At 54.0% G+C, this 26226-nt stretch overlaps 10 protein-coding genes across 10 annotated transcripts; 3 read left to right on the forward strand and 7 right to left on the reverse strand.

Moving 5' to 3' along the window:
• Positions 1-233: 233 nt before the first annotated feature.
• Positions 234-1062, forward strand: A1O7_09670 (uncharacterized protein; the record flags this gene model as incomplete). The annotated part of the gene is made up of 2 exons (XM_007763657.1): positions 234-332; positions 460-1062. 2 exons carry the CDS (start codon positions 234-236, stop codon positions 1060-1062), a joined length of 702 nt encoding a protein of 233 aa, XP_007761847.1.
• Positions 1063-3383: 2321 nt separating this feature from the next.
• A1O7_09672 (uncharacterized protein) lies at positions 3384-4256 on the reverse strand (the record flags this gene model as incomplete). Its single annotated transcript, XM_007763658.1, has 1 exon — positions 3384-4256. One exon carries the CDS (start codon positions 4254-4256, stop codon positions 3384-3386), a length of 873 nt encoding a protein of 290 aa, XP_007761848.1.
• A 1322-nt stretch (positions 4257-5578) lies between these two features.
• A1O7_09673 (uncharacterized protein) lies at positions 5579-8233 on the reverse strand (the record flags this gene model as incomplete). The annotated part of the gene is made up of 1 exon (XM_007763659.1): positions 5579-8233. The coding sequence occupies one exon, from the start codon at positions 8231-8233 to the stop codon at positions 5579-5581; it is 2655 nt and encodes an 884-aa protein (XP_007761849.1).
• A 2442-nt stretch (positions 8234-10675) lies between these two features.
• Positions 10676-11773, forward strand: A1O7_09674 (uncharacterized protein; the record flags this gene model as incomplete). Its single annotated transcript, XM_007763660.1, has 1 exon — positions 10676-11773. One exon carries the CDS (start codon positions 10676-10678, stop codon positions 11771-11773), a length of 1098 nt encoding a protein of 365 aa, XP_007761850.1.
• Positions 11774-14047: 2274 nt separating this feature from the next.
• A1O7_09675 (large subunit ribosomal protein L22e) lies at positions 14048-14862 on the reverse strand (the record flags this gene model as incomplete). Its single annotated transcript, XM_007763661.1, has 4 exons — positions 14048-14174; positions 14281-14477; positions 14567-14644; positions 14848-14862. The coding sequence occupies 4 exons, from the start codon at positions 14860-14862 to the stop codon at positions 14048-14050; spliced, it is 417 nt and encodes a 138-aa protein (XP_007761851.1).
• Positions 14863-15712: 850 nt separating this feature from the next.
• On the reverse strand, positions 15713-17697 carry A1O7_09676 (cell division cycle 14; the record flags this gene model as incomplete). Its single annotated transcript, XM_007763662.1, has 2 exons — positions 15713-17069; positions 17123-17697. 2 exons carry the CDS (start codon positions 17695-17697, stop codon positions 15713-15715), a joined length of 1932 nt encoding a protein of 643 aa, XP_007761852.1.
• Positions 17698-18373: 676 nt separating this feature from the next.
• On the forward strand, positions 18374-18697 carry A1O7_09677 (uncharacterized protein; the record flags this gene model as incomplete). Its single annotated transcript, XM_007763663.1, has 1 exon — positions 18374-18697. The coding sequence occupies one exon, from the start codon at positions 18374-18376 to the stop codon at positions 18695-18697; it is 324 nt and encodes a 107-aa protein (XP_007761853.1).
• Positions 18698-19039: 342 nt separating this feature from the next.
• A1O7_09678 (uncharacterized protein) lies at positions 19040-20299 on the reverse strand (the record flags this gene model as incomplete). The annotated part of the gene is made up of 1 exon (XM_007763664.1): positions 19040-20299. The coding sequence occupies one exon, from the start codon at positions 20297-20299 to the stop codon at positions 19040-19042; it is 1260 nt and encodes a 419-aa protein (XP_007761854.1).
• A 1040-nt stretch (positions 20300-21339) lies between these two features.
• On the reverse strand, positions 21340-23142 carry A1O7_09679 (uncharacterized protein; the record flags this gene model as incomplete). Its single annotated transcript, XM_007763665.1, has 1 exon — positions 21340-23142. The coding sequence occupies one exon, from the start codon at positions 23140-23142 to the stop codon at positions 21340-21342; it is 1803 nt and encodes a 600-aa protein (XP_007761855.1).
• A 1812-nt stretch (positions 23143-24954) lies between these two features.
• Positions 24955-25262, reverse strand: A1O7_09680 (plasma membrane proteolipid 3; the record flags this gene model as incomplete). The annotated part of the gene is made up of 2 exons (XM_007763666.1): positions 24955-25177; positions 25246-25262. 2 exons carry the CDS (start codon positions 25260-25262, stop codon positions 24955-24957), a joined length of 240 nt encoding a protein of 79 aa, XP_007761856.1.
• Positions 25263-26226: the final 964 nt, after the last annotated feature.

Genomic DNA, 26226 nt, shown 5'->3' on the forward strand with positions numbered 1-26226 from the left:
ACCGCAAGTGGTACGCTCTTCACTTCCCTGGAGAGTGCATCCCCACGGTTCAACTGACATGTTTGGACAGGCTATGCAACCAGCGTTAGCGGCTGCGGCACAATCGTTGCCACGACCGGATCGTTTTCCGGCGTCGCCTCCATCACTGGCTGTAAGTGTCTATCGCGTCTTAAGTCGTACATAAATAACGCTTTGTAGGTGGTTTGGGTTCCGGAACCGGTACATTGACCGGCATGGGCACAGTCTGGCCTTGGTATGGCGGCGGCCTGTTGTCGTTCGTCAGCTCCGGCACCGTCGCCGGGGCAGGAAGCTTCGCTGGCTGTGGAACGATAGTAAGTCACCGCGCCAGTTGGAGACGCACCGCCTCCTGCTAGCTATCTAGCCTGTTCTGTTCTCTACTCTCCTCTCCTCTGATCTCCAGTCCAACGCTGCTCGACTAACACGCACCGTCCCCTGCAGACAGGCTCCGGCTACTTCAGCGCGACAGCCGGCTCACCTGTCCTAGTCACACCCACCAGCACGGCCCGCCCGACCAGGACCATCTCTGTCTACCTGTCCTACTGTCCAGACCCCACGGCCGGTGCCGGCACCGGCGCAGACGCGATATTCCGCCTGGCCTCCAGCTCCAACACCACCCAGGGCATCTCTCCTGCAATCTCCAACCGGAACGGTACGTTGTCTCCAGGCTACACGTCGCCCTACACGAACAGTACTGCCGCATCCAATTCCACCACCAACCTCAACCCTCTCTGCCAGGTATGCCCTGAGTCGGTGGGCGTGTGCTGTCCACCCACGGTCTCCTGCTCGGCCGATGACGGGAAGTGTCCGCTATTCGCGCTCGAAAACTCCGGCAACTTGATCAACGGGTACTTGATCCAGCAGGTCGTCAACAGCACAGCGCCTGTTGCGGGACGGAGGAAAGTCCGGGCCCTGGCCAAGAAGAGTGTCCACGACCTAGGGTTTTCGACCGATCTGGTTCAGCTGGAGATGGAGGTGGAGCAGGGCTTGAAGAAGCAGAAGCACAAGGACAAGCACAGGAGGACACATCATAAACATTTTTAATCACTTCAACGGGTTCGACTTGGATGAGGGGGAATGGCATGGAATGACACGGGATTCAGGCATATGATACGCAGTACACAGTGCAGGCTACTTTATAGCTGCGATTTGATGGTGTCGTGGTGGCAGTGGCGGTGTCATTGGCGTTTTAGGGGTGGAAATATGATACCAGGTGTGCTGTGTACGGGTGAGCTTTATTCTCTTGGATCGTACATTTATCCATCGATCTGTCTGTCTGCCTATCTGCCCAGCTACAGTCTCCAAATCTCTGCGAGGTACTCGGGAGCTAGAAAAGAATCCAACCCGGAGTCAAGTGTACGGTGCTAGGCGAAGCCATGCAGAGGTTTTGTCTCTGTCTCCGTCCGTCTCTGTACATACGGGGCATCTAAAACTTGCGATACATACACCTGATCTATTCAACTCCCTTGGGATTACTTCATCTCCAGGAGGCACGTCAGCCGCCTCTGCAGCGCCGTTCAATATGTGATCAGTGCTGGCGGGAACAACTGGGGTTCACGCACGAATAGGCGGGTCAGAAGTCGTATCCGTGAGGAAAAGCATGGGTAAGAGCGTCGCACACAGCATTTCGTACTGTCTCGGTCCGCAGCATAAAATCGATTGCTATAACCCGGACTTGGGGTCTACATAGGATAAGAGGAATTGCAGAATCATTTGTACGCTGTTCCTGTGATAAGTCTCAAAACCAATACAGATGTTCCTGTTCCAGTTCCTGCCAAAAGAAAGTACTACAGGTCACGTGTGAGCACCCTTCGGCACCCAGTACCCCAACAAAAGCCGATCAAATTTGGATTTCATATATTTTAAAACACAACTTCCCTCCAACAATCAGAACCAAGTCACGGCGCTTCAAACGCAGTGAATATCTTCCTTGGTCTAGTGGTCATGATTTCCGCTTGTCAAAAGCAGCAGCTTAACAAGCGCGGGAGACCGGGGTTCGATTCCCCGAGGGAGAGTTTTCCTATCATCTCTTTTTTGTCCTTCATTGTGAGTGGACTAGTTGGAGTAGGCTTCGAGCGTGTTGTGTGCAATTTATTTTTTGTGTCCTGAGGCGGGTGCGTGGTGCATCGGCTGACCTTCCTCACAAAAACTCAAGTACTGCGCAGTGGCATGGCCTGTGTGCAGGTGCCAGACTTAATGTTCTACATCGCTCCTGCAGGTTACTCCGACCGAATTGCCAATGAATGGACACGATACAGAGTACTGTATTTCCAATGCCCCAGCTCAATGCCATCGTGCAACACTGCCTTGATGACCTACGGTGGATTCTCGAGTACTGAGTACTGAGACTGCCTTCCTTCGTGGAATGCTATCCAGCCCTTCGACTGTTCAGCAAGCTAATCTCTCCTACATGCGAGACCCGCCATAGGTATCGCAATGAGACCGAGGCTGGTTGGCACTTGTTCTGCAACACATGGCTGTGGGTGGAGATATCCAGAATAGCCGGAGCTACGATGTTTACGGAGTGCTCCTATCGTACCGCGGTTTGGATGTCCAATGGGCAGATTAATTACCTTCGAGGGAAGCTGCACTCAAAACGATTGACCGTCTTCCAAGGGAAGCTTCACTCATCCAACGGAAGGGGCTGTTACGATGGTGAAATCATTAACAAATGAGTAAGCTCGATTTGAATGCCCGGATGAGCATGTCTGTGTTGGACTCCTGACGAACGGTCTCACGCTCTCTAGCGTATCTCGCCGGGTCCGAGGCGTCCACTCCGAGTTCGACCACTGGACGATGCAGAATGGTTGTGCTGCATCCTTAGTCCATACTGGACAGCAACAGTGGTCACCGTCCGTGGATCTCAGCATAATGAGGTGCTGATGGTGTCTCCTGCCCATCAGCCCATCCGCAGCCAGTGGTTGGCTTCCAGCGCGGCCAGCTGGTCCAGGTTTGCGTGTGCAGTCAAGGACAGACAGTTACTGCTCACATACCCGTCACTGCCTATTTCAGAAACAGCGGGCGTCATTCCCGGTCAAAGCAAGTCACCAACTAGGCCAATGCCACACGCTACTCCTTCCTCGTCGGCGAATGCGGAACCGCCAATATCAAGTCCTTCATTGACATTCCTCCTGGCGGGGATTGCGTTCTTGATATCCTCTGCGGAAAAGCAAGTGGCTGGCTTCAAAGCTGGGATGGATTGGGGCCATGAGAGGCTTTGCCCACGGTGCTCGCAGCATTCGGCTTCCAGTGGTACGGCAGACGGGCACGGAATGTGGAGGCTGGCGTCGCTGCATTGACACGCCTGGTCTTCCAATGATTGTGTACCCATCACTGCTTGGTCAGTTGCAGGACAAGGTGGAAAGTCACGCTTGACGATCGTAGCGGACGTTTCGACGTGAGACATGGTTATGCAGCATATCAAGGGCTGCCAGACCGAGTAGATTGAGACGCTCCAAGATATCGGTGGAAGAGCCTCGCGTTGCCAGGCAAAGGAGAAGTATGGTCATAACCAGAGTAACTTCCTCCTCGCTTGCCCCCCACATGAGCTCACGTATTCTTTGGGTCCTGGCACGCTGCTGCTGCTGCTGCTGCTGCTCCTCCTGCTCAAATTCGTCTTTTTGCTCCCTGAAGATGGCTTGAGCCACTTGCAGCTTGTCCGTGTTCTCCTGGAGAGATTGCTCTCTTAGCGACACGTCCTTTTCTCTCTGTGACAGGTCCCTTTCTCCTTGCGTCAGGTCCTCTTCTCTTCGCGCCAGACGCTGCTTCTCGACCGCCAAGACCCACCGTTCTTGATCCAACGTCACCTTTTCCGCTCGCCAGGCTTCCTCGATCATCTCTGTTTTTCTTTCGAGCGCCCTCTGATCGGCATCCAATCTCTCTTCGGCGGCGCGCACCTCGTTGATCAGAATCAGCTGGACAATTTCGTCAGTCGTGGGTGCAGACCTGGACCTGCTTGCAGATGACGTTGTGATAGACGGTGAAGCATGATTCTCCACTGGCTTGGCTTGAAGGGGCAATGTCTGACTTGGAGCCGTGGATGGGAACTTGAGCGTACTTGCGCCGGATGTCGACAAATGCAGCGACGCGCTCACGTCTGCCCGACCATCACTAACCGGAGAACTGTGCTCAAGTAACTCATCGACAGTGGAGAGATCGTCAAAGTACCGGTTGGGCGGCAGTTCGGGGAGAGTTGAGCCGTCCGCATCAGGGAGCGACAGCAGAAAGGCTGCGGCCATGTCGGTGGCGTACCGTACTTTCCCAGTCCCACCCAGTGCTCTGAAGAAGCTCACGGACTTCGCCAGCCAGGGTGGAAGGAGTCTGTGCAAGGCAAGGATAAGATTGGCTTGAGCGGAGGCTGTTTTGTTGTGACAAGCGACAGCGGTGAAGCGCCATCACTGCCTCAGCGCTGGGTGAAGCCATAATAGCAACGAATCGATTCGATGGTCACCGCTTTGCAAGCCGTCTCGGTTCAATTTGAAGAAATGGCGTTCACTCCCATGGATATATTCTTTCGATCTCGTGATGCTGGTTGTGCCTCCCCATACGAATGGCACAATCGGCACAAGGAACTTTGAAGTAGAGTTGCCATGCCCTCCCGCCTCGCTGCAGATCTGAGCGTACCTCTACGCAAGATATGGCCCTGTTTACGTGTGGTAATGGTGGTTGACATTGTCGCCTAGGGTACATTTTGAGCTGCTTTCCTGGTTGGATAGGGAACGGGAGTCATGTCTCTGGTTGGGACCGCTTCACAGCAGGACTTGGAGTCTTTCACGACACCGCTGGGAGAGAAAGCGGAGACAATTCGAGTCAAGGAAGACAGCACCAACAGACGAACGAAATCGAAGACAGGCAATGGAATAAACGGAGTATCAGAAAATTTTAGAGAGCTGGACGCCGTCACCAGCAGTTCCAAGCCAAGCGCTTGTTATAAGCGGGAGGGGGAGAATCTCGAAGCAGAGGACATGATGAAGTCGAGGGTTCAGTCTTTCTATTCGTCTTCAGACACTATGTTCAGTCAATGCTCTAAGAGCTAGGTTACCTCAGTGTTTCGTTCTGTACCGCATCTCCAGCAACGTTTCATGTGTTTGATCCTGGTTAAAAAAAACCCTTCGAAGCTCATTCCATCAATTCAGCTCAATCAAGTCCACTCATCAAGATTTCCGCCAATTCTTCATATGGACATGACCGATTGTTCATGTTCGAGTATGTAAAAGGCCCCAAGCTTGGTCAGACACCAATAGACCAATGTCGGAAGAACGTTCTTCGCGTCTTCCACAATGCCGCGAAAAGAGACGAGATTGCGTCGAGTAGAGAGGCTCCAAGTGCCTGTATGTCTGGGCTTTGGCCCGCGCGTCGAAAAAGAAAATTGGTTTGTAATGATTGACTCGAGTCGGGGAAGGAATGACAGGCCATTCTCGGCCTCCTTTTCGTGAAATGTCGTAAACTGTGCATCAACAAATGCCGTACCAAGCAAAGCCTAATTCCGTGATTCGTCATGCTCCGAACGCCTAGGCGCGGTTCATAAAGCCGTTAAGTGGGTAATGCGATGCACACCTTTTCAGTTTGGGATCCTCTCCTTCGAGCGCCAGAACAGCATCAGCTTGCTTAGCCGATTGGTCTTTTTCCTGCTCTTCTCATCCGCCGCAGCACCATCGGGAACCGTCTCAAATTTGAGCTTGCTACCATGTGATGAGCCTGGGATCAGGCGGTTGAGGCTGGCCAAACTAGATCGCTTCCATGCCTGAGTGCTGTCCAACCTCCTCGAGGTCGACGGTACAATCATGGACGCGGACCGTTGGTCGACAGAAGACCTCGTACCCGCGCTGCTTGAGATTCTGGGGATGACGCCACTGGATATGCTGTCACTGAGAGAAGGAAGATCATCATTTGAGGCACGAAGAACCATGTCGGGACTCGGTTCTCCAAGTGATCGAGATGGCGGTGACATGGTGTCGAACGAAAAATGGTCTGCATCTGGAGAAGAGATCATCGAAGCCGAAGTTGTGCGGCCATCCGTCGACGAAGTATAATGTGACCGAGGGGCTGGATACGCAAAAGTCATTGGTGAAGACATGGGCCGCTTTCGAGACTCGAAATGATGGAAGACAGGAGCCTCAATGGTCGCCATAGATGATCTGTTGTCATCCGCTCGAGTGATGTCGTCCTCTGAGTCAACAATGATGACTCCGTCTCCTGGGTTATCGCACATGGAGAGGCCAAGGCCATCAGGTGCGTCCATCTTGAGACTCGCCAGAGGCGGCGACACAGCAGGCACTTCAGCAACCGACCTGTTGGGCGAAAGCTGTTGTGTAGCATTTTCTCCAGCCAGGAAATTGTCTTCCTCCTCTTCATCAAACACATCGTCCGACAGAGACGCATTGCTACCTATGTGATGTAGACCAAAGGTGCTGCGGTTCACAGCCGGCATCACAGGTGCTGATTCCGTCCTCCTATGGACTGTACCGAAAGCATCTACTGCGCCTCTGCGTTCACTGCTATGAAGCTTCGCCAACCTCGGAGGTTGTTTGGTGGCGCCATCGTGTGCAAGCATCTGCTCGCTTCCAAAGGGACCCAAGGCAGCATCTAAATCGATGACCGGGCTCATGATTTGCTCTTGCGGTACACTCGAAGGCAAATTCTGCAATGGAGCAAGGTTTTGCAAGGAAGCTCGAACTCGAGTCGACACTGGCGAAGGTTCTCTGAGTACGATTGTGTCATCGGCATCAAAAATCTCGTTCAAATGGTCACTCGGGGTTCTCGTCAATGGAGGCGGTGCTGGCACAGTCCCACGCTTGAGCTTGCCAGAGCGTTTCTCGGACTTTCTTGAGAAGATACCAGACGTCCATGTGTGGTATTTCCGTTTCTTGGATGCCGACCCGCTGGATGATGTTCGTGGCCGTAATACGTCCGCAGAAGGTCGCGAATTGGGAGCTGGCGAGGTGAAGATGTCCATAGGATCGCCAACCTCGGCCTTGGGCGTTGACAATGGGGAGGGGTCGGAAGGATGGTTGAACCAGAAGTATTTCTTTTTGTTGGGGGGGCTGCTTGAACTCAGAGTCCCAGGTGACCCAGAAGCAGACAGTGGGCGTTTGGGAAGGTTGATCATCGACAAAGTCTTATCGGAGGCCATGCCCTGCGACAAAGTAGAAAGAGCATCCGCTGTCTTAGGTCTTTCTGGGGAGACTTGTGCATCATTTGACGGGCTAACAATCAATGTTGGGTTCGGTGTGGGACTCGCTGCTATCGAGTTGATGCTGCCAGAGAGAGAATGGCATCCTCGAATGGTCGAGTTGCTACCTTCCGTCTCGGAAGAGATCATGGACAACGGCCGAGGAATAACATCCACATGATCGGAAAAGCCGACGCGAGGACGAATACCGGGGGCACTACCCCTGCGTCGAGGAGACGAAGGAGGAGTCCTGACAATACCTGACATGGACTGTCGCGTGTGAGCAGTACTCCTCGGAAACACGAAGGCATCTACGCCATCAGAGGGTGTCGTTGGCGTCGAGCCTGCCCGGGCCTTGGCGACAGCATTGGCTTTGATCAGTTCAGACGTGTCGATATCGGAAATGGAAACAGCCTGAGAACGGCGGTGTGCATGTCCTCTGATCCCGGACATAGGTGGATGCGGTCGATATTCCGGTTTCTCAGGACTCGTACTGACCATCTGAGGTCCGTCGGTCCTCGAGCCACCAACAAATTCACTTCCGCCTCTTCGATGACCACCTCGAAGCGACTGTTGAACGTCGCTGAACCCTCCTTTTGTGGGACTGGGAGAGGCCTCCTCAGGTGCAGGACTCGGGTTGAAGGTGAAAGCGGGAAGAGGTGCAGGTCTGGCAGAACGAACGGCACGCTGTTGATTGAGAGCCATCTCCTGCAGCACTGGGTGTGTCGGGCTTGAACTTCGCTCGGTGGGCAGATCTGCTCCCGGATTGAACTTGAACTCCGGCAGCGGGAGAGGCTTCGAGAGGCGACGATCAGCCTCACCATTCGCGTTGTTCACAGCGTCCGCCGTTATATCCATCCCTTCCGTGCCTACAACGTTCTCGTCTCCGCCGGGATTGAAGGAGAACTGTGGTAGCGGAGGAGGAGCATTTGGATTCCGCGAAGCTCTCCGTCTATGAGCTGGTGAGGATCGAGGTGGACTGCCAGGAGTTGAGTCGAATGGAGACAAGACCGGGACCGAAGCAGGCACAGAGATTGAAGTCATAGTTCAACAGAGCCGCCGCCCAAGACTAATAGTAGTATCGTTGTTCTGGCCAGCAGGAAGGTGCGACGTAACGCGTGCGAGGTGTTCCGGCACCTTGGATAATTCTGAATGCGGCGACCCCAGTAAAGGAACGATTACCACCATTAAATACGGTTGAATGGGCAAGTATGTGTGCAGGACGTTTGTGAAGGAACGAATCGTACAAGGTGTATCTGAAGGAGGTCAGGACCTGTGTCTGGAGTTGTTTGCTATCGCTACCTGAGAAACAAGTCTCGAGCACGAAGATGAGGGTCGCAGCCGAGCTGGGAGATTTGGATCGAACGGGCCGAAGGGGTGCAAGGTGAGCGCTGGACGTTGGCTGAAGGAGTGGACGGCTACCTGGAAGAAAGACCGACAAAGGTACTTCCTTCTATCAGGAGCCACAAGGCGATAAGCGGCCTCTTTGAGGTAGAGGAGGAAGGGAAGGAGGAGGAGGTGAGGAAAATCGCAGACGGTGGTGAGAGGAAAGTCAGAGATAGAGAAGCCACGCAGGATGCAGTTTGGGTGCGTTTGGTCAGCTCGTGCGCACACAGTCCACCGGGAAACCTGGCCGCTAACCCGGGCAGGCAGGGTCGGGTCCTCGAGCTGCCTGGCTTACGAGTTAGAGTTGGAGGGATCCAGGCAGGTGCCCTCTTTAGGCGTGCCCCAAGCGAACTTTCGGTGGCTTAACCAGCCGTAGCGGCATGTCACCAGTCCCGTTTAGGCGTTGCAGGTGGGCTTTAAGCCTGCCGACTCCTCCCGCCCACCATCTGTGGTGGCAACTCGCAAGCACATCCATTGGGGGCACTGTGATATCCATTGCGACCACGTTGCGGCCTCCAATGAGACCACTGTCGACCTGCCTATGTACTCGTATGCTATGGTCGTGCTGACGTGCGCACCAATAGAGAACGGAAGTCTACTTGCCATCGTACAGCACGACCGATGGGCTACCCCTGCATTGCAGAATCTCAACGGCCTCTTTCGGCAAGACTGTCTTCACCTGCAGAAGGGAGTATTCTGGGTCATCACTGATTGACATTGTCAATTTCGCAGCGTGACCTGAGAAGCGGCCATGTGCTGTGCTGGCAGACGATTTTGATGAGGCAATGATACGGGGTCGGCGCAGCCCTTGCAAATGCAAATGAGCTCAATCTGGACGAGATTGGTGCGTGCCCCTCCCCATACGGAGTACACAGTACACAGTTCCCACAGTGGCTTCCGTGCTTGTGCTGCTGGTGAAACCCCTCGAGCCGACCTCGTCTGTGTTTGATTGCGGCTTTGGCCATTCACTGCCATGTCAAACTGCATCAGAGCGCAAGCATTCTGCTCAAAAGAGTGAAGCTGATCGTCGACGATCAGCGTGAAACAGGGCACCAAGCTCCCGTGCCTGTTCCTGGCGGAGTCGAAGCTCACGAGCTAGCGCAGGAACCATGCTCACTGGAGCATAGGGAGTAAAGAGGCTTTCCATCCAGACCGTCTTGGGACACACCCTCTTCGTATCCGATGGACTCGTGGCTTTCTCGACGAGCAGACAATTGTTACGGATGCTGCCGTCGAATCGGCTCGACCGGTTGACGTTCTGCGCAAGATGAAGTCTCTTTCGCTGACAACGGAGCAAACGGCTGTGCGTCCAGCCTGAAACTCGCTTCGTGCGGTCACCTCGACAACGGCGTCTTGAATCTCGGTTGCTGCGGATACGAGGTAACAGATACAGATCCAAGGTGAACCGTGCACACACCCAGTACTGAGGCAGCTACACCGCATCAGAATGTGAGGGGAAGGCTCTTCCATTAGATTGAGTTAGCGATAATCCATCGCCGTCAGCTGGGCGTGCGAGACCCAATAATGCCATTTTCGCCTCGAGCATCACGTCAAGACGCCCTCGGCGCCCACCACAAAGCGGATGGCGGCCAGCTAGCAAAGAACTTTGGTTCGCGCCTTACTCCGTGCCTTATGCTAGTTCCTTGGTCTCTGTCGGCGTGCATAATTATCCTGCTCATGCGGATGGATAGAAAAAATTCTTCTGCATACGGCATGCAGGTCGACACACCACACTGACTTGAAGGTCGCCTGGTGCCTCACTTGACCAATTGGGACAACCTCAGCTTATGCACTTCTAGCCCGAGATTTCTAGACCGAGAACCTACGCACCCCCGGGGCTCCTCGAGTACGGAATATCATTGTAGTTGCCCGGTAAAGTCCCTCTTGCTCGAGGCGCGAAATACGTACCAACAGCGACGTCTGGATCGTGGCACACCACAATATCCGACTGGACGGATTGGAAACACAGCACACAAGTCAATCTCGGGGGATTCTCCGGAAGTCGCTCAATCCGGGTGACATTTCCTCACGTAACACAGCATTCGAGAAAATCACGCTCGACAGCCTTCGAGTGATGGTCGAGTTCGACAGTCCACTGCAATGGCTCCGGCGAAGCAGCCGAAGGATCGAAGCAATCGAACCCGTCAAATCAAACCTCACCACGGCGACACAAGCAAGAGGGCGGCTGTCGAGAATGACACCGCCGCCGCCGCCTTACCGGTCGAACTACAGCAGATGATTCTTGACACCTTCCGCCGGGCATTTCCATTCGATCATGACCAACGCGACCTCCGAACCACCATCCAGGAGGTCAAAGGCCACCTCTTCCAACGCGACTTTTCCCGTGCATTCGCCAAGCCCGAATATCTCGATGCGTATGCACTCAGGTGGAGCGCCAGCCGTGCACTCGGGTACACGAGCATTTTCCTACACGGCGACCTGCAGCAGGCATGGAGCAAACTTGGTGAACCTGATCGTACAGCGCCAGTCCGGACTGACATGGTAGCTTCATCGCCATCGTTATCGCCAGTGGCTCGAAGCGCTTGTAGAGTGCTTTGCATTGGAGGCGGAGGAGGGGCCGAAGTGGCTGCATGCGCGGCTGCAGCACGGACAATCCTGCCGTCATTGGCCACGATGTCTGTCCACGTTGTCGACATCGCAGACTGGTCGACATGTCTGCAAAGTCTCGAGAATGCACTATGCACGCCGCCTCAATTGTCTGCCTATGCAAGTGAAAGCGCCAGGGCAGCGAATAAAGCGTTCATCTCAGCCGACTCGTTTGACGTCCGCTTCTCGCAGCACGATATTCTGGGTTTCGACGAGGCAGAGTTGGCACTGATGCTGCAGGACGTGCATCTCTGCACCATCATGTTCACGCTAAACGAGCTCTTCTCGGCCTCCATCGCGCGAGCGACAGCGTTCCTCCTGGCGCTTACGGAGTCTATTTCTCTGGGTGCTTGGCTCCTTGTCGTGGACAGTCCTGGGAGCTATTCAGAAGTCAAGCTTGGTACTGGTACAGTCAAGGAGTATCCCATGAAGTGGCTGCTCGACCATACCCTGCTGGATGTGGACAATAGTAAGTGGAAGAAAGCCGTGAGTGATGATTCGAGATGGTTTCGCTTGACTCAGCAATCGCTAAAGTATCCCATCGAGCTGGAGAACATGAGGTACCAAGTACATCTGTATCAACGAGTCTGAGGCTGCCGAAAGCCTACGAAAGATCAGCGATGCGACGTCTGATGAAAAACCAGCGTCGAGCCCCGCAAGTTCACAGCAGAGGCTGTAATCATCTGTCTCACGGGGACACCTAGAATGCTGAATCATGGTCTTGATCTACCAAGGGCCAAAGACACTGGCTTGTCAAAGCGCGCCTCTCGGTTCTAAGCTCTCAGCAGAGGTTGTGTACAACCTATATTCCCGGTTCTGAACTCTCAGCAGAGGTTACGACATTCTATCTTACGCGGGCCACATAGAATGCTCAATGCGACCTACCAAGGGCCAAGACATTGACTTTTCAAAGCATATCCCCTGGTCTGAGCTCACAGCAGAGGTTGTAGCATTCTATCTCTCGCAGGCACATAGAATGCTCAATCTTGGTCTACGAAGGGCCAGGACGTTGAGTTGTCAAGCACGTCTACGGTTCTATCTCGAGCGGGCACACAGAATGCTCAATCTTGATCTACCAAGGCCAAGGCACTGGCCTGTCAAACCATGGAGCCCTTCTTGACAGCAGAGGTCATGACGTCGTATTTCGCACAAGCACATAGAATGCTCGATCTTAATCCACCAAGGGCCACGACACCACCAACACTGGCTTGTCAAGTATGTTCCCCCGGTTCTGAGCTTGAAGCAACGATCCATGTTGAGAACTGGACCAGACCTCCCACATCAAGTCAGGCCCGCGTTTGCAGCGCTTCGTCCGTCCGGTTGTAGATTGATCGATTGAACGCCCTGCTTGCCCAGCCTGCAGCGAACTTGTATGTTCTGAAATGTGTAAGACGCAGTAGACAGATACCTTTGCCGAACCGTTCGTGTTTCCGGTCTCTTCCATTGACATTGATTTGACTGCTTCACGTTCCGATACTCTGTGCAACGCATGGAACGCATGGAATCCTTGGCCGTCGTCAGGACGTCGTCCCATGACATGGAAGCTGAAGATTAAGGAATCAGAGTTCGGCCTGGTCGACAGTGGACACGGACAGACGGACAGACAGACAGGGGTTATCTACCGCAGCACAGCACAGCACAGCACAATACAGTACAGTTGTCATATCTCAAAGGCTGGAGTGCAGTGCATGGGAGGTACCCACTCTACAACACAGTAGGTCGGTCGTCCTCGTGCAGAGCAGGACGGAGGGGTGACTCCCCCTCTGTGCACGACGACGTATACCGGTCCTGGTCCTGGTCCTGGTCCTGGTCCTGGTCCTGTTCCTGTTCCTGGTCGTGTTCCTGGTCGTGTTCCTGGTCCTGGTCCTGGTCCTGTTCCTGGTCCTGTTCCTGGTCCCTCGCACATCTAACTAGGTACATACTGTGAACATGCAGCACGGGCACCAACACCGGCGTGAATAAGTGAGTGTGAGGTGATACGAGGAGTACCTGGTACTTCCAAACCGCACATGTGCCTGGTCACCCACCTGTCTGCCTACACACTCGACTCGTATGCCAAACACACGTCCACGCTACGACCGTCCCAAGAGGGGGCCCTTTGATCACAGATTCGACCGGGGTTGTGCTGGGCCTATAGAGCAACCTCCGTTACCTTGCCTGGCAATTTCTGGTTTGATCAACTAACGCGGGCTCGAGGACTCGTCGTGGATAACAAGCTACAGTAAAGTACGGAGGTGGACTGGCGGGTGACTGACAAACTGGTTTGGGAAAATTCGCAATTCGACGGGGCCGCCGGCAACGGCAAATAGACCACAAACAACGAACGGAACATGGACTTGGACTTGGCCACGGATGGCGCTTTGATTCCAGCCAGCCTGCCTGTCTGCCTGCCTGCCTGACTGATCCATTCCTAACTGATATGTAGGTCGGACCGATCTCTATGCATGCATGCCTTTCCACAATTTTCTAAACTTTGACTTCACGGCGGACGTCGAGAGCAGAAGACCACTGAATCTCTGGCATGCAGGGATTCAAGGGAGACCGAAAGAGCAAGCAAGCAAGCAAGCAAGCAGGGCTGCCTCCTTGGGCCGCTCATACCCGGCCGAGTACCCGGAGGCTCTGACGAGTACTGTGCGCGCACACGGAAGACGCAGTATCGGGAACGATACCCATGCCCCATGCATACGTGCCTGCATCTTTCCGTCCTTGTCTACTGTCCAGGGCGATGTCTGCCACGACGTGCCTCACCAAGGTCTTTTGTTCCGTCTTTGTTCCGTTCGACATGCATGCCGCTCCGCCGCATGCTCCACACAACCCCCAGCCATACCCGACGTGGGAATGGCATCTCTCGCCAGCACGCTAGATCTACTCGTCATCGTCGTCGCCCTCGTCGTTGACGACATTGAAGAAGCGCAGTTCGTAGACGCCCTTTGAGGTAGAAACCACGCGCAACCAGTCGCGGAGCTGTTGTTTCTTGAGGAATTTCTTGGTCCTGCACGCGCACACGCCATCCATGTTAGTCGGTCATTCACCACGTGGCACCTCACAGCACAAAACCAAGGATATTCCACTCGGTGTTGATGGGGCCCACCACTCACAGATACTTCAGATAGCGGCCCGAGAACGGAATGTGGGTGACGACCTCGATCTTGCCATCGCCGACCTGCTTGATGTCGATGTTGTCGCCGAGGTTGCCCGTCCGGCCCTCGACCTTGATGCGGTCGTGCAGGAACTTTTCGAACGCGCCGAGGTCGAAGATCTTGTCGCTGACGGGTTGGGAGCAGTTGATCGTGTACTGTAGACGCGGACTCAGGTCAGCGCTGGTCGTAGGCGTGGGACAGAAAAGGCATGAAAGTAGACATTGAAACAAGTGTGTATACGCACCTTATTCGTGACTTTCCCGCCCTTGACGTTCTTCCCTCGACTGGAAGGCGTCGCAGCCTTCTGCGCAGTCCCGCGAGCCTATATCCCCCGCCAAAGAAACGAGAATCTTAGCCTACTGGACTGCATTGTGTGTGCCCCATTGGGACCGGGGGAAGCGTGCCAGCAAAGCGATTCATAGCGATTCCGATTCCGTCGCATACCATTCACATCGGCTCGAACGTTCGCTTGCGTGGTCGCCAGGCAGGGAGCCCAGGGAGAAGAGCAGCGGTGCTTGTGCTTACCTTGACGGCGGACATTATGACCGATATAAAGTATGAAGAATTGAGGGGTTTGAGAAAGGTAGGCTAGACGGAAAGAAGGTCGCAAAGAAGTTGATATCCTGCGCCTTGATGTGTATGAGTGGATGTGTGAGTGTCGCAACACGAGGGAATCGACGAAAAAAGTTTGGGATTGTGCGTTGTGCGTCTGCGGAGCTGCAGAGGTCGCCGCATTTGCTTTGATTGGGGTGGGAGGCTTGGCGGACCGAGTGTCCAAATACGACATACGAGCGCACGCCTGTGCTGAAAGCATTCACAACACCGATACGGAATAGAATGGACTCGCTGCATAGGCAAAGGCACCATTGCCAGAGCAGCAGGACCCGAGTCCCGCGATCTTAGACATTTTCTCGTCTTTTTCAATCACAAGTTGAATGTCCATTGCAGCTCAATAGAGTTCGATATACAGTACACGCCGGGGCGCAAAGACCGTGGATGTCATATCAACCAGCCACCCAGACACGGTGATCCTATGCATCATCGTTGCTTTGGGACACCATGCCGAACCATGAAGCCGATGACCTGTCCCAACCCAATTTGCTCCTCTGTGCGCCTTGCCCAGTCATATCGAATTCAAGTCATTCCAGCGAGTCCTGAGCAAACACAGCCATTTTTCATCATTGTCGAGGGTTCAAGTCCCACGATAATCACGCCATGCGTACCCAGTCCAGATGCCATGTACATGTACAGAATCCCCCGCGGTCATGACTGAGTCCAAAAAATGCTCACTTATTCGCCATCATTTGAAGAAAGGGTTTTGCGACCGTCACTCATGGCAGCGTAATCACAGTGAAATGCTTACGCTCAGGTGGTGATGGCTCTCGCAGCACTACCGCTTGACGCTGACTGGACCGTGGCTGGCACTGCCAACGCGACCACTCGTCTTTCGAACCTTCATCTTGTCTTCTCCGCCACTGCGACGAGGGGACTCGCGAATCGATCTGGTCTTCGCAACGCCCATGGCGCCCATACCACTGGCGGATCTCGGGGTCTTGCGGATGGTCTCAGCCTTCTCACTTCGCGTGCTGAGCTTCAGATTCTCCTGTTCCTGTGCGAGTTCATCCCAGATCGCGTTGGTATCTTCCATGCGAAAATTGACGTCGCCATCGTCTTCATAGATGCCCATGGTATCACCAACGTCGAATGACTTGGTCACTGTCGTGGTGGTAGTGGTGTATGACACGCTCCTAGCCTTGCCCTTGCTACCCGGACTCTTGCTCTGGCTTCGCCGCGATGCCGCTCTCTGAAGAATGAGCTCCTCTTCGCTATCTATGCCGCTTGTGCTCTGTCGGTGAATCTCGTTTGTAACGACTTCACTTTCAGACTTGGCTCCGTTGACGCGCATAGAGCCAGAGGTTGATCGAGAATATGGGTGCTGCCGAGGATCCATACGAGCATATTTTCTGGGCTGACCAGGTGTAGGGGCTGGCAGGTTCTCATCCTGGTAACCGGTTGCCACATCATTGCCATCAATCTCTCCGAGTGCCGTCCGCTGGGAACTGGATCGTTCTGGTGTCGCCGTCTGAGCACCACTCGAAAGGCGCATGGGTGTCTTGGCCGAGAGGGCGCGGGGCGTCGAAGGCTTAGCAAGCTCCATCTTCGCCTTCCATTGATCTTCCAGGTACCACTCGCGGAATTGTCCTTGATTCAGGTGAAGCCAATGTTGTTGTGGACCAACCACCATCCCCGGACGCATGAATCGCATGAAAGAAATGACTTCGTTCGCAGTGAAGCCGTGGCGATAGATCAGGTAAGCGCCAATCAAGCAGCCAGTTCTCCCCAGACCAGCTTTGCAATGGACGGCAATGCCCTTCTTCTTGGCAATCGTGTCACGAGCAAGCTTGATGAATTTGCGGACGATGGGTAAGGCAGGACAGGTTCCATCTTCAAAGATCATATCGATGTGCTGGATGCCAAGGGCGGTGAAGTATGTTGGGCAGTAAAGCTCCGAGTTGAGTCGCACGACCAGACCAACATCGCGCTGGACAAAGTGGGTCAGGACGTTCTTGAACGGCTGAGGTATTCTGGCATGTTGGATCTCAGGAATGCAGGACGGCAGGGTCGCATATGCCGGCGAGGACGTAGGAATCGGTGCGACAGGCTCCGATTGTGGCGACGCAAACGCAACGAACTGAGGCGAAACCCAGTTGAAATCACCTTGGTCGACTCGCTCATATCGCTCATACCTAAAGAGGAAAGTTAGCACGTGTGCTTTTGTCTGTGAGTGGAAAAGACATACTCTTCAAGGTTGAATTCCTTCAGCTGGCACAGGTTCTCTTCTTTAGCCTTCCACACCCCGTAGACGATATCTTGAATGTTCAGAATGAAATCGGCCTGGCTGTATCCGGCATCTCTGAATGGCATGTAGGGAGGGTCTGCCTGTGCAATGGGTGCCAGAGCTAGATGGGGAGGCCATGCTTGGATCAAGACCATGTAGCATGCGACCAAACATGCAGCGTTCGCACGGCTTCTTGCGTCAGCTCTGCTCCAGAACACCACCGCCTTGTCATTGTTGCCCGGGTCGCCCAGTATCTCGTGAAACTGCACTGCGAATCTGTAAAGGTGGCCGATGTGCAACGGACCAAAATCGGCGTGGAAGGCATTGTAGAGCAAGGTATCGTCGATGGTGAAGTAGACCGGGGGTGGCCGTAGCTTCGCAGGAGTGGGCGATGGTTGTGCCCTGGCCGACCGCTTCTGCGGCGATCGCTTGGCTTGGGTAGGATACGGGAACGGAGTATGCTCGTCGGGTGCGTGGGTGTATGATGCTAGGTACAGTCGGTCTGGTGGGTAGTTGGGATCGTCAGTCTTGCGCATCGCGGCGAGGGGCAATGTTTTGTTTCATGTGAAGTTAAGTTACCTTGAATGTACTCAATGACCTGGCCATAGCTGGCAGGATGTCCCAGTGAAGGCGGCATCGCTGCTGAGGACGGATAGTCGGTCGCTGTTGCTTGCCGTCTAGGGTCTTTTTTGGATAGAGCGGCGTCGGGCAACAGTCGTGCAGAAGCTTGGGGCGCTGAATGCAGACGGAGTGCTTGTCAACACGCTGGGGTGATTGGAATGTGTCTAGCTCTGCGGCATACCACTGCGAGAACACGGCGCAACGATGGAGCAAGGAAGCATAGATCTCTAAATGGATGAGAGCGGCGGGAGTAAAGATGCGACGAGTGACTGGAGGTGATATGAGTAGAGTGGTGATGCGGGAAATGCGAGGTGCAGGTTAGAATATGTGGGCGCAGGGCGATGAGTTGAAACAGGCGGTGGTGTTGACATGCCGTTTCCCAGCAACCAGCAGATCGACTATTAACAAACCCTGGAAAACGCCACCATCACATCACCACTACCGACACCACACTTTCTTTGTCCCCAAACAGCCCCAATCCCGCATCCTGGGGCACCGCTATCATGGTCGATCCTGCTACTCAATCCGAGTACCCATGCTCACTGTGCGTTCAGCCTCCCACTACTGACCTACACCCTGACCCCACTGATCATGCCGTCCAGGGTGGTTGATGTCCCTCTTCTGAGCAATCGGCTGGCCTCCACCGCCATGCGTGCATTGCAGGTGGATGCGGAGTTGTCCCCTTTGGTGCGGCGAAATTTCACCGTGGTTGCAGCGGACCGGGTCAATGGCGATGTTGCTGAGGAGCAGAAGAATGCTGCGGATGATTCTCACAAGACGATCCTGCGCACCGAGTACAGTGCAACTACCAACCGCATGCTTCGAGTCGCTGTCAATGGCTTCATGGAATCGCTCGGCGTTGTCCTACAGGTGATGCAAGAATTAGATGTGGATGTGCTTGAGTCGAGATCATGACCGCTCCCATTTAGACGAGGTTAGGATTGCAAGGATTCGGCCATGGTTAACATAGAGAGACAACCGAATAATGTTTCAACCTCTCTACGGTGGCGGCACAGCTTGCCTTTTAGCAGGCCGACATCCATGCCATATTCTCAGTTTGAAGTGATGCTGGGCTTGGAAGCGGCGGCTGATTGCCATCTGGACCAGCCCCGTTCGTAAGTTGCTCCCTTCGCTCGCTCAACCCTTGCTCAGCTTGCTCTATCTGCACTGTCTATCACCGAGTCGAGTATTATACAAGGCCTTAAACATCTCCTTGGTGGTACACTGTGGCTTGCGTGCATCATCTATATCCTGGCGCTACTCTTCAGAGTCCAGATCGCTCCCGCCACCAAGGATAAAACATGTATTTGGCACATCAAGACGTGTCTCCGTACGCTTGATTGGCGCTAGCTGCGAGAAAGGGACCTTACTGATGCTGGTTAAAGCCGCACCGCCGTAGGAGATCATTCCGAAATGGTGAGGCACAAAGTATACCCCTGTAGCGTCCTTGTCGCTATCCATCACCACATCATCTCGAGTGTCAGGGTCTCTGCCCGTCCCGAGCACCACTGTAGAGGCTTTCGTCTCAGGCAGCGAAGATGAGTACTGCTGGGCTTGAGAATCTGCAGAGGCTGGGCTCGGAGCATGCACAAGGAACTCCACCGTGCTCGATGGAGGTATTATACCACGCGATCCCAGTGCTTCCACGCCAGTCTCATCGTCGTCAAGGTCGGGGAATCCAGCTGTCGACTGAGCATCTGGGCCTTCGAAGTTCACCGCAGCTTCCAGAGAAAGCAGGCCTTGCCGCTTGCCCCAGCCTCCTCCACCGCCTGATACTTTGAACAGCTTTGCTCCTCGCCACAGAGCCTCCAAAACGCTTAAGGGAGAGTGTGGCTGGCCATCCCTGCCGATCATCATGCTTTCTGGGCGTATAAGAGCATAGACGAGCAGTGGGCCCTGAGCAGTACTCGTAGGATTGCGATCGATGAATGTCTGAACAGCCTTTTCTAGCTCTCGTGAGGCAGGGATGGCCTCAGTGCCGACTTCAATCTGGGCCAGGACGTTGCCCATGGACCCAACCACCTTTCTAGGTTCGGTCAACTGCTGGAGCGGACTAGATCCTCCCTTCACAATCTCATCCGGGTGACAGCCCAGGTCTATATGGTACGAGGAAAGTGGTTTTCGATAGCGAAAGTTGACGGTGGGCTCGTCGGTTTCGCGAAACTTGATTTCCCAGCCGTCTTTGAATAATGTAGTCCGTTGGCCATTGACGAAAATAGTGTTGGCGACTGGTAAGTTTACGCGCCGCGAGGTGACCGTGCCTTGATCGTCGCCAGCGTCGAGATCGCTTGGGTCAAACGCAGTGGCGAATTCCAGCGTTGTGGCGGATTCTGCCTCTTCGACACCGTGCGCCGTCGTCGAAGCATCGCGAGACCGTGAGCGCCACGCATCGGAACTTAAAAAGACTGCAAGCCCTTCCTTGCCAGTGAGACGAGGCGAGGGTCCGTCTTCCCTTGTGGAAACCGCAATCGGTACAGGGAGTGCGTCGACAACACCGTAAACGCAGTTCACATCCATCTCGGCTCCTTGTCCAGAAGACGACCGGCGTCCATGATATAGTGCTGGAAGGAGATCTCGGGGGAAATCCCCAGGCTCAAGTAGAGAAGCCAGAGACGGCGTCGCCAATACGACTATCGTCCTCACCACTTCCCTTTTGCCCCGATAATTTGCAACAGCAGCTAGCAGTGGTTGTAGATTCTGAGCTTGCATTAGAGCTTTCAAGTACAAGTTGACAGAGTGACTCGAAAGTGGGTGAGGTGGATCTTGTAGAGGAACATTGCACTCACCACGAGGGCCGGATCCTTCGTCGACCAGGTGAACCCTTCTCGAATACCTCCACCTTTATCATCATCGCGGGTGGATCTGTTTCCAGGACCTGGAGATCGTTGAAGGGCTGATCTCTCTCCGCCCACCGAACTATTTGATCGGGATGATGCCTTAGCCCATGAAACCCTTCGAGGTTTTGCAGCGTGCTGTGACTCGACTCTTGTTCTTTCCGCCGGGGTCTGCGCATTCAGCGCAACACGGTTGGATAAATGCCGTCTCACTTTGCGTGTGCCATGAGGGATCTCAGTCACTATTTTCCCTTGGCGACAAGGCAAGATTCCCTTTAGCATAGCTTAGCTTCGAGCAACGCGGTGGTCTCCGGAGCCGAGGTGTATTTTCATACAAGGCGCGCGTATCAAGAAACGACTATAGAAGGACGAAAGGCCTCGTTAAACGGTTTGGACCTTCGTTAAACGGATCTAAAGATGGCGTGCGAAGGTCAAGGTCATGGAGAGTGATTTTCTTGGCTCCCTATTAAAAGACCCCTGAACCCTGTCAGACTGGGGTTGGCAGGGGTACATACGGAGGTGGTAATCCCGGAACAAGCAAGATTAAATGTTTGTATTTTCGTGCTATCATTCTCTCTCCATAAAGCCATCTAACCTGTGTCGCCGCTAGGCTTTCACGCTACAGTACATTGTACTGGTATCTGGGATGTAAAATGACCTTCATCTGATGCGAAATAGTAATACAAAGCTGGGAAAAAAGCACTGGCTGTCAAGGATGGCTCCTCAGATCTCAACCGTTATATACAAATCCCCGGTGCTTGATTGTTTTGGTGTCAATCGAGCTTTGGTGGACGGCGACCGCTGCGGTATTGTGACATCCACCGTCTTTGTCTCCGAGGAGGACTCGTGTAGAAAAGTGAGCGTCTTTGGAGGTATAATGCCTTTGTTCCCACTGGAGGGATTGTTCCTCAGTTGAGACAGACTTGACATTCGAGTCTTAAACGTGGGCGGGATAGGAAACTCGATGGTCGAGTCAGAATAATATCCATCCGAGGAAGTTGTATCCGTTACCATAAAGCTGGCTTCGGCTCGGACAAGCTCGTCCCTCTTTGGTCGCACGGCCGGGATGGTTCTTGGGGCAGGCACTGGAGTTGATGCCAGACTGGGGCTTGCGCGAGGTTGTGCAGATTTCTCTGCTTGCCTCGATACGGCCGCCGAGCGCGGTATTTCGGGATATCTTAGATCCTTGATCGGGCTCCCTTGGCTCGCAGCTACTTGCTGCGGAAATGTAGAGGTGATAGCTGTTGGCGGGTTGGCTCGCAGCCCAAGCTGTTTGTTTATCTCTTCCGGCGTCGTGTCTTCTTCAATCTCGGTATATACCGAGCTGACAGAGCTCTGTCTCTGTAGTGCTGAGATCTCGTTTCGTGCGGACCCTGCCTTCTGCGTCGTTGGAGGTGCCTGAGGTGGACGGGGAGCACTACGCGGCTGCGTGAGAGGCTCAACCGATCGACCAGTGACCACTCGCAGAGGTAGTCTTGGAGGCGGATTCTTCCGCAAGACGTTTCTGCTTGCGTACATTGATGACGAAGGCAACTTGCGTTCGGCCACAGGAACCGGTCCTTGTGTTACCATAGGCGAACGAACGCTGGGTGGTGATGCAAAATCGACGTTTCCGTTGTCATATGTCGGTGTCAGGGGAATTCGTGCCTGTGATGCATTTCGAGGAGAACTTTCGGGCACCGCTGGCAGTTTCAGGTTCGATGGAGCTCCTCGTGGTCTTTTCGCCAGTGGCGGCTTTTCTAGGATAAACGGCTGGTTGTCAATGAGGATCCGCTCGGGCTCTTGCGCCCTGATCTGGGGTTCATCATCAAACTCGGTGACATCACTAACAGGCCGTTGGGTATATCTCCTGCGATCCCTTGTAGCCTCAAGATCAAGAGGCGCAGGTCGCAGTGCTGCAACAGGCACGGCGGGCAGGAGGAAAGAGGAACTCTGCTCAGACGATGCGCTAACGGGGGAGTGTTCGCCAGGTACCTTTGGCGAAACAGCGACGCCGATGTCTTCCGGTCGAATGCTCTTTCGCCAGAAGCTTCTCCTCTTTTCTTCCATCGGCTGCTGGGCGCCATAGAAGCGACCGTTCGCCTGAGGCACTGTTAGCGACGAGCCAATGTCGTCGAATATCGGTGTAGCCTTTTTCGGTGGACTTTGATAATTCGGGGGAGGTGTCTGCTCTATAATCCTCGATCGCCTCTGACTTCGACGACGTTGACGGCGCCGTCGGCGCATCCATAATGTAAGCATGAACAAACCGAGAACTACCACCACGGTAGCGGCACCGCCGATGGCTATCCCGGCTATCTGAGGGGTTGTGAGACCTCCGCTAGGGGAAGGTTTGTCAGACATAGCACTGGCAGCAGATGTTGCCGAGGGCTCCAAAGACATGCTAGAAGCAGAAGGAGCAGCTGCAGACGTCGATGTCGCCGATGATGCCGCTATTATCCAGGTTGGGCTGTCAGTGGCCATCACAATCGTACTCACATCCTCAGTCGTCGTCGGGTTGCCGATTGTAACAGGGAGGCTTTCCATCGTGGAAGATGTCGAGGTAGCTGACGAGGTGGCACTTGCGATTATCGTAGCTGTGATGGTTCGAGCCGTCCTCGGTTGGGCATTTGCTATACCATCACAGATGTTGTACACGTCCACGTCTCGCTGCTCCTGTCCGCTACAAGACGCCACAACGCACTGTACCGACCCCTCTCCAATTGTGAGCCCAGCAGTATTTGGCTGTATGCACAGGTAGCTGAGATCTGAGGTGTTGGCGCAGGTGGCACCTGGGTAGTTGAGACCGGTGAAGGATGCAATGCAACTGACTGCGCAACTCGGGACTGTCGAGAGGATGGATTGAGGGAGGCAGGTACTCGTATTTGTTGAGGCTTGTCGGGCACGGAGCTCGAGGCCATCGTGTAAAGTCGACGCCGGACTCGGAGAGGTCCACGTAGGGTACCGCATGTCGAGTGGGTGGCCTTTGTCATCGCTGATGGCTCATGCCTTCGAAAGGTCCGTTTGCGGAAATGTTTCTGTGAACGGTCACGACACGACTGGTTTGCAGGTACACAGTGTTCAACAACAGGAAAGCGATCTTCAGCAGCGACAACACGGGGAGATTTGCTGCAGATATGCGCCGCAAAGGCAATCTGGGGTCATGATCCTTGGGTTTACACTTTTGCCCTTACCTTACCCCTCGAGCAGGGTCGACGTAGAAGTTTTGTCCCTGAGCAGGACATCCTCGCGGCTGTATGACGATGGCGGCTTCCACACTGGACAGCGATAGGTTGTATGGCCTGAAACCGAGGAAGCATCATGGTGAACATGGTCGAATGTGAAGCATTGGATGAAGCGTAGTCGCCGAGCCAGCGGTTAGGGATTGTCCTAAGCGAACGCCAGGAGTTGTCACGTGAGCGAGCCCTAGCTATCCTTGCGCAATGGCTGCAGGGCTCGGATATGACCAGGCGGTTACGGAAAACTGGGCGCGAACGGGCGCTTCCTCGCTGATTGATGATGAGCAAGACGGGCCCCTGGGTATTTGTTATTCGTCACCGATGCAATCCTGCTTGCGTTGCCCTGTGTAATTGAGTTGTCTTTGACAGTGAGCTGACTGCGCTGGTCGCGGATGTCCTGGCGCCCGACTTCGGTCTCTGTATCATCCTCCGGCATCCGGCGGTTTTTGTCATCCTGCTACAGGACAACATTGACAACCTGTTGTCTCCCAGGACGTTAAGATTGCAAGTGACTCTATCTAGCCTCGGATGACGCGCACTGCCGTGCAAAGAATCTCGAACAGCCAGGATTCCCAGCCTTGACTAAGTGCAAGATGCTAGAATCCAAGGCTCCGGAAATCCAAGCTCCGAGGAACAAGTTCGGTTTCACCATACCACAAGGCTGTCAGAACTAGTCAATCCGAGCTCCCGCACGCATTAGAACAAAGCATAAACAAAGAGAAACTGACTACTGAGAGGTAACAGGTTGTCTCATTATGCCGAATTAAGCTGTTTACATCCAGACCACGTGCAGCAGCATTGATGTCCTTGTCGCGCCGAAGTAGGACGGAAATGCTCTCATCCGTCCAGCAAACGAGTTGTACAATAGCCCATGTTGCACTTCCCTATCCAAGTTGAATTGCCCGTCTGTTGCCAAGCAAATCTTGCGCTTGTCAATCAATCGCGGAAGCCGATCTGGTGCTCGATCTGTTGTGCTGGGCAAGTCGTGGAAGTTCTACGTGCATCATGCTCTGAGAATCACAAGCAATGGGGATATCAAGAGTTTCGACAAGGTTGGGTCGGTCCTTGTCAGAAGCTAGCGGATCGCAGCGGGCATCGAGAGGTATGTGGTGCTCGTCGCTCAGTACTTCAGGATGATGTAGCTGGTCCATGTGTTAGCATGCATCCGGCGCGTATCTGTAAGATTGGCTTGGTGCGCCTGAACGTACAGTGCGTGGATGATACCCGGAATATAACCCAGGATTGTAAGCAGGATGTTGATGAAGAAGTCGGCATTGCAACCTCTCTCAAGGAAGACACCGAGAGGAGGGAGGATGATGGCAAGAATGATCTTGCAGATGTCGCTGCAAAGCAGTGTCAGCTCTGCGGCGCACGGCGCGGAAGGGCACGGAAGGTGCCCGGAACAACTTACGATGCAGTGAACGGCATGTTGATGGTGTTGTGGGTGGTAGTGCTGGGATTAGAGAATCGACTTGTGAATCAATAGACACAGTTGCGAGGATTTCTAGAACGAAGCGATAGTCGATGGGAGAACAGTATGTAGTGAAGAGGAAACAGAAGGCAGGAAGATTGCGCGCCGGAAGATCCAGCGAGCCTATTTAGATGAGCCTGTCACCTGTAGGATGGCTGGGGCCGGACGCAGTCACTCACTGGTCAACCCGAGTCCTCGTCCAGATTACGAACATCCTGCCTCGCCTGCCTGCATCTTGGACACTAATTTTGTCTAACCTGGCCCTTCTGGGCACGGTCCAAGGAATGAAGGACGTGATCGAGCCACATGACGTGTGTTTCGGCGTGCTTCTGGTCATCACAGCCCTCAGGCGGCTGCCGCTCGTGGTTTAGGGACGCCACAGCTGGTTCCCAGAGTGACGCAACGTGACGAATCAAGGCATCGTTTGGGTAATTAAGCATTCTGCCTCGTCATCTGCACCGCCACAAACTGTGGCTGAACGCCCTAAGATCTCCAGCGGGCTTTTACCTGTTGGTCAAGTCCGCCGCCTTGTGCTCCGGAATATCCGTGCTCGCCGTCATGCTTCTTCGGACTCCTCAAGCCTTTTTGACGTGGGATGATGTGGTGTACGCAGATGGGCTTCTGCAGGACATGGAAATGCAGAGACTTCCCTTGACCATGATGCTCCATACTTGTCCTACGCAGTACTCCGTACTGGCTCTTAGGAGATGGATCCAATGAGCCAGCCAGCAGCTGTTAATCGCTGCGGGACATCTTGTGTCGCTGGAGGAAGTTTTCCTTGTGCACATACTGATCACGTATTCGGGACGCGGGGTTTCCTAACAAGTGTAACCATCTCATGTTCAATACTCTTTATCCTATGTGCTGAAATGGCTCAACAATGCATCGAGAAGACTCACTCAGCAGTGACCAATCTTCTTC

This window comes from Cladophialophora yegresii, assembly GCF_000585515.1.
Source record: "Cladophialophora yegresii CBS 114405 chromosome Unknown aczIN-supercont1.7, whole genome shotgun sequence".
Lineage (NCBI taxonomy): Eukaryota > Fungi > Ascomycota > Eurotiomycetes > Chaetothyriales > Herpotrichiellaceae > Cladophialophora > Cladophialophora yegresii.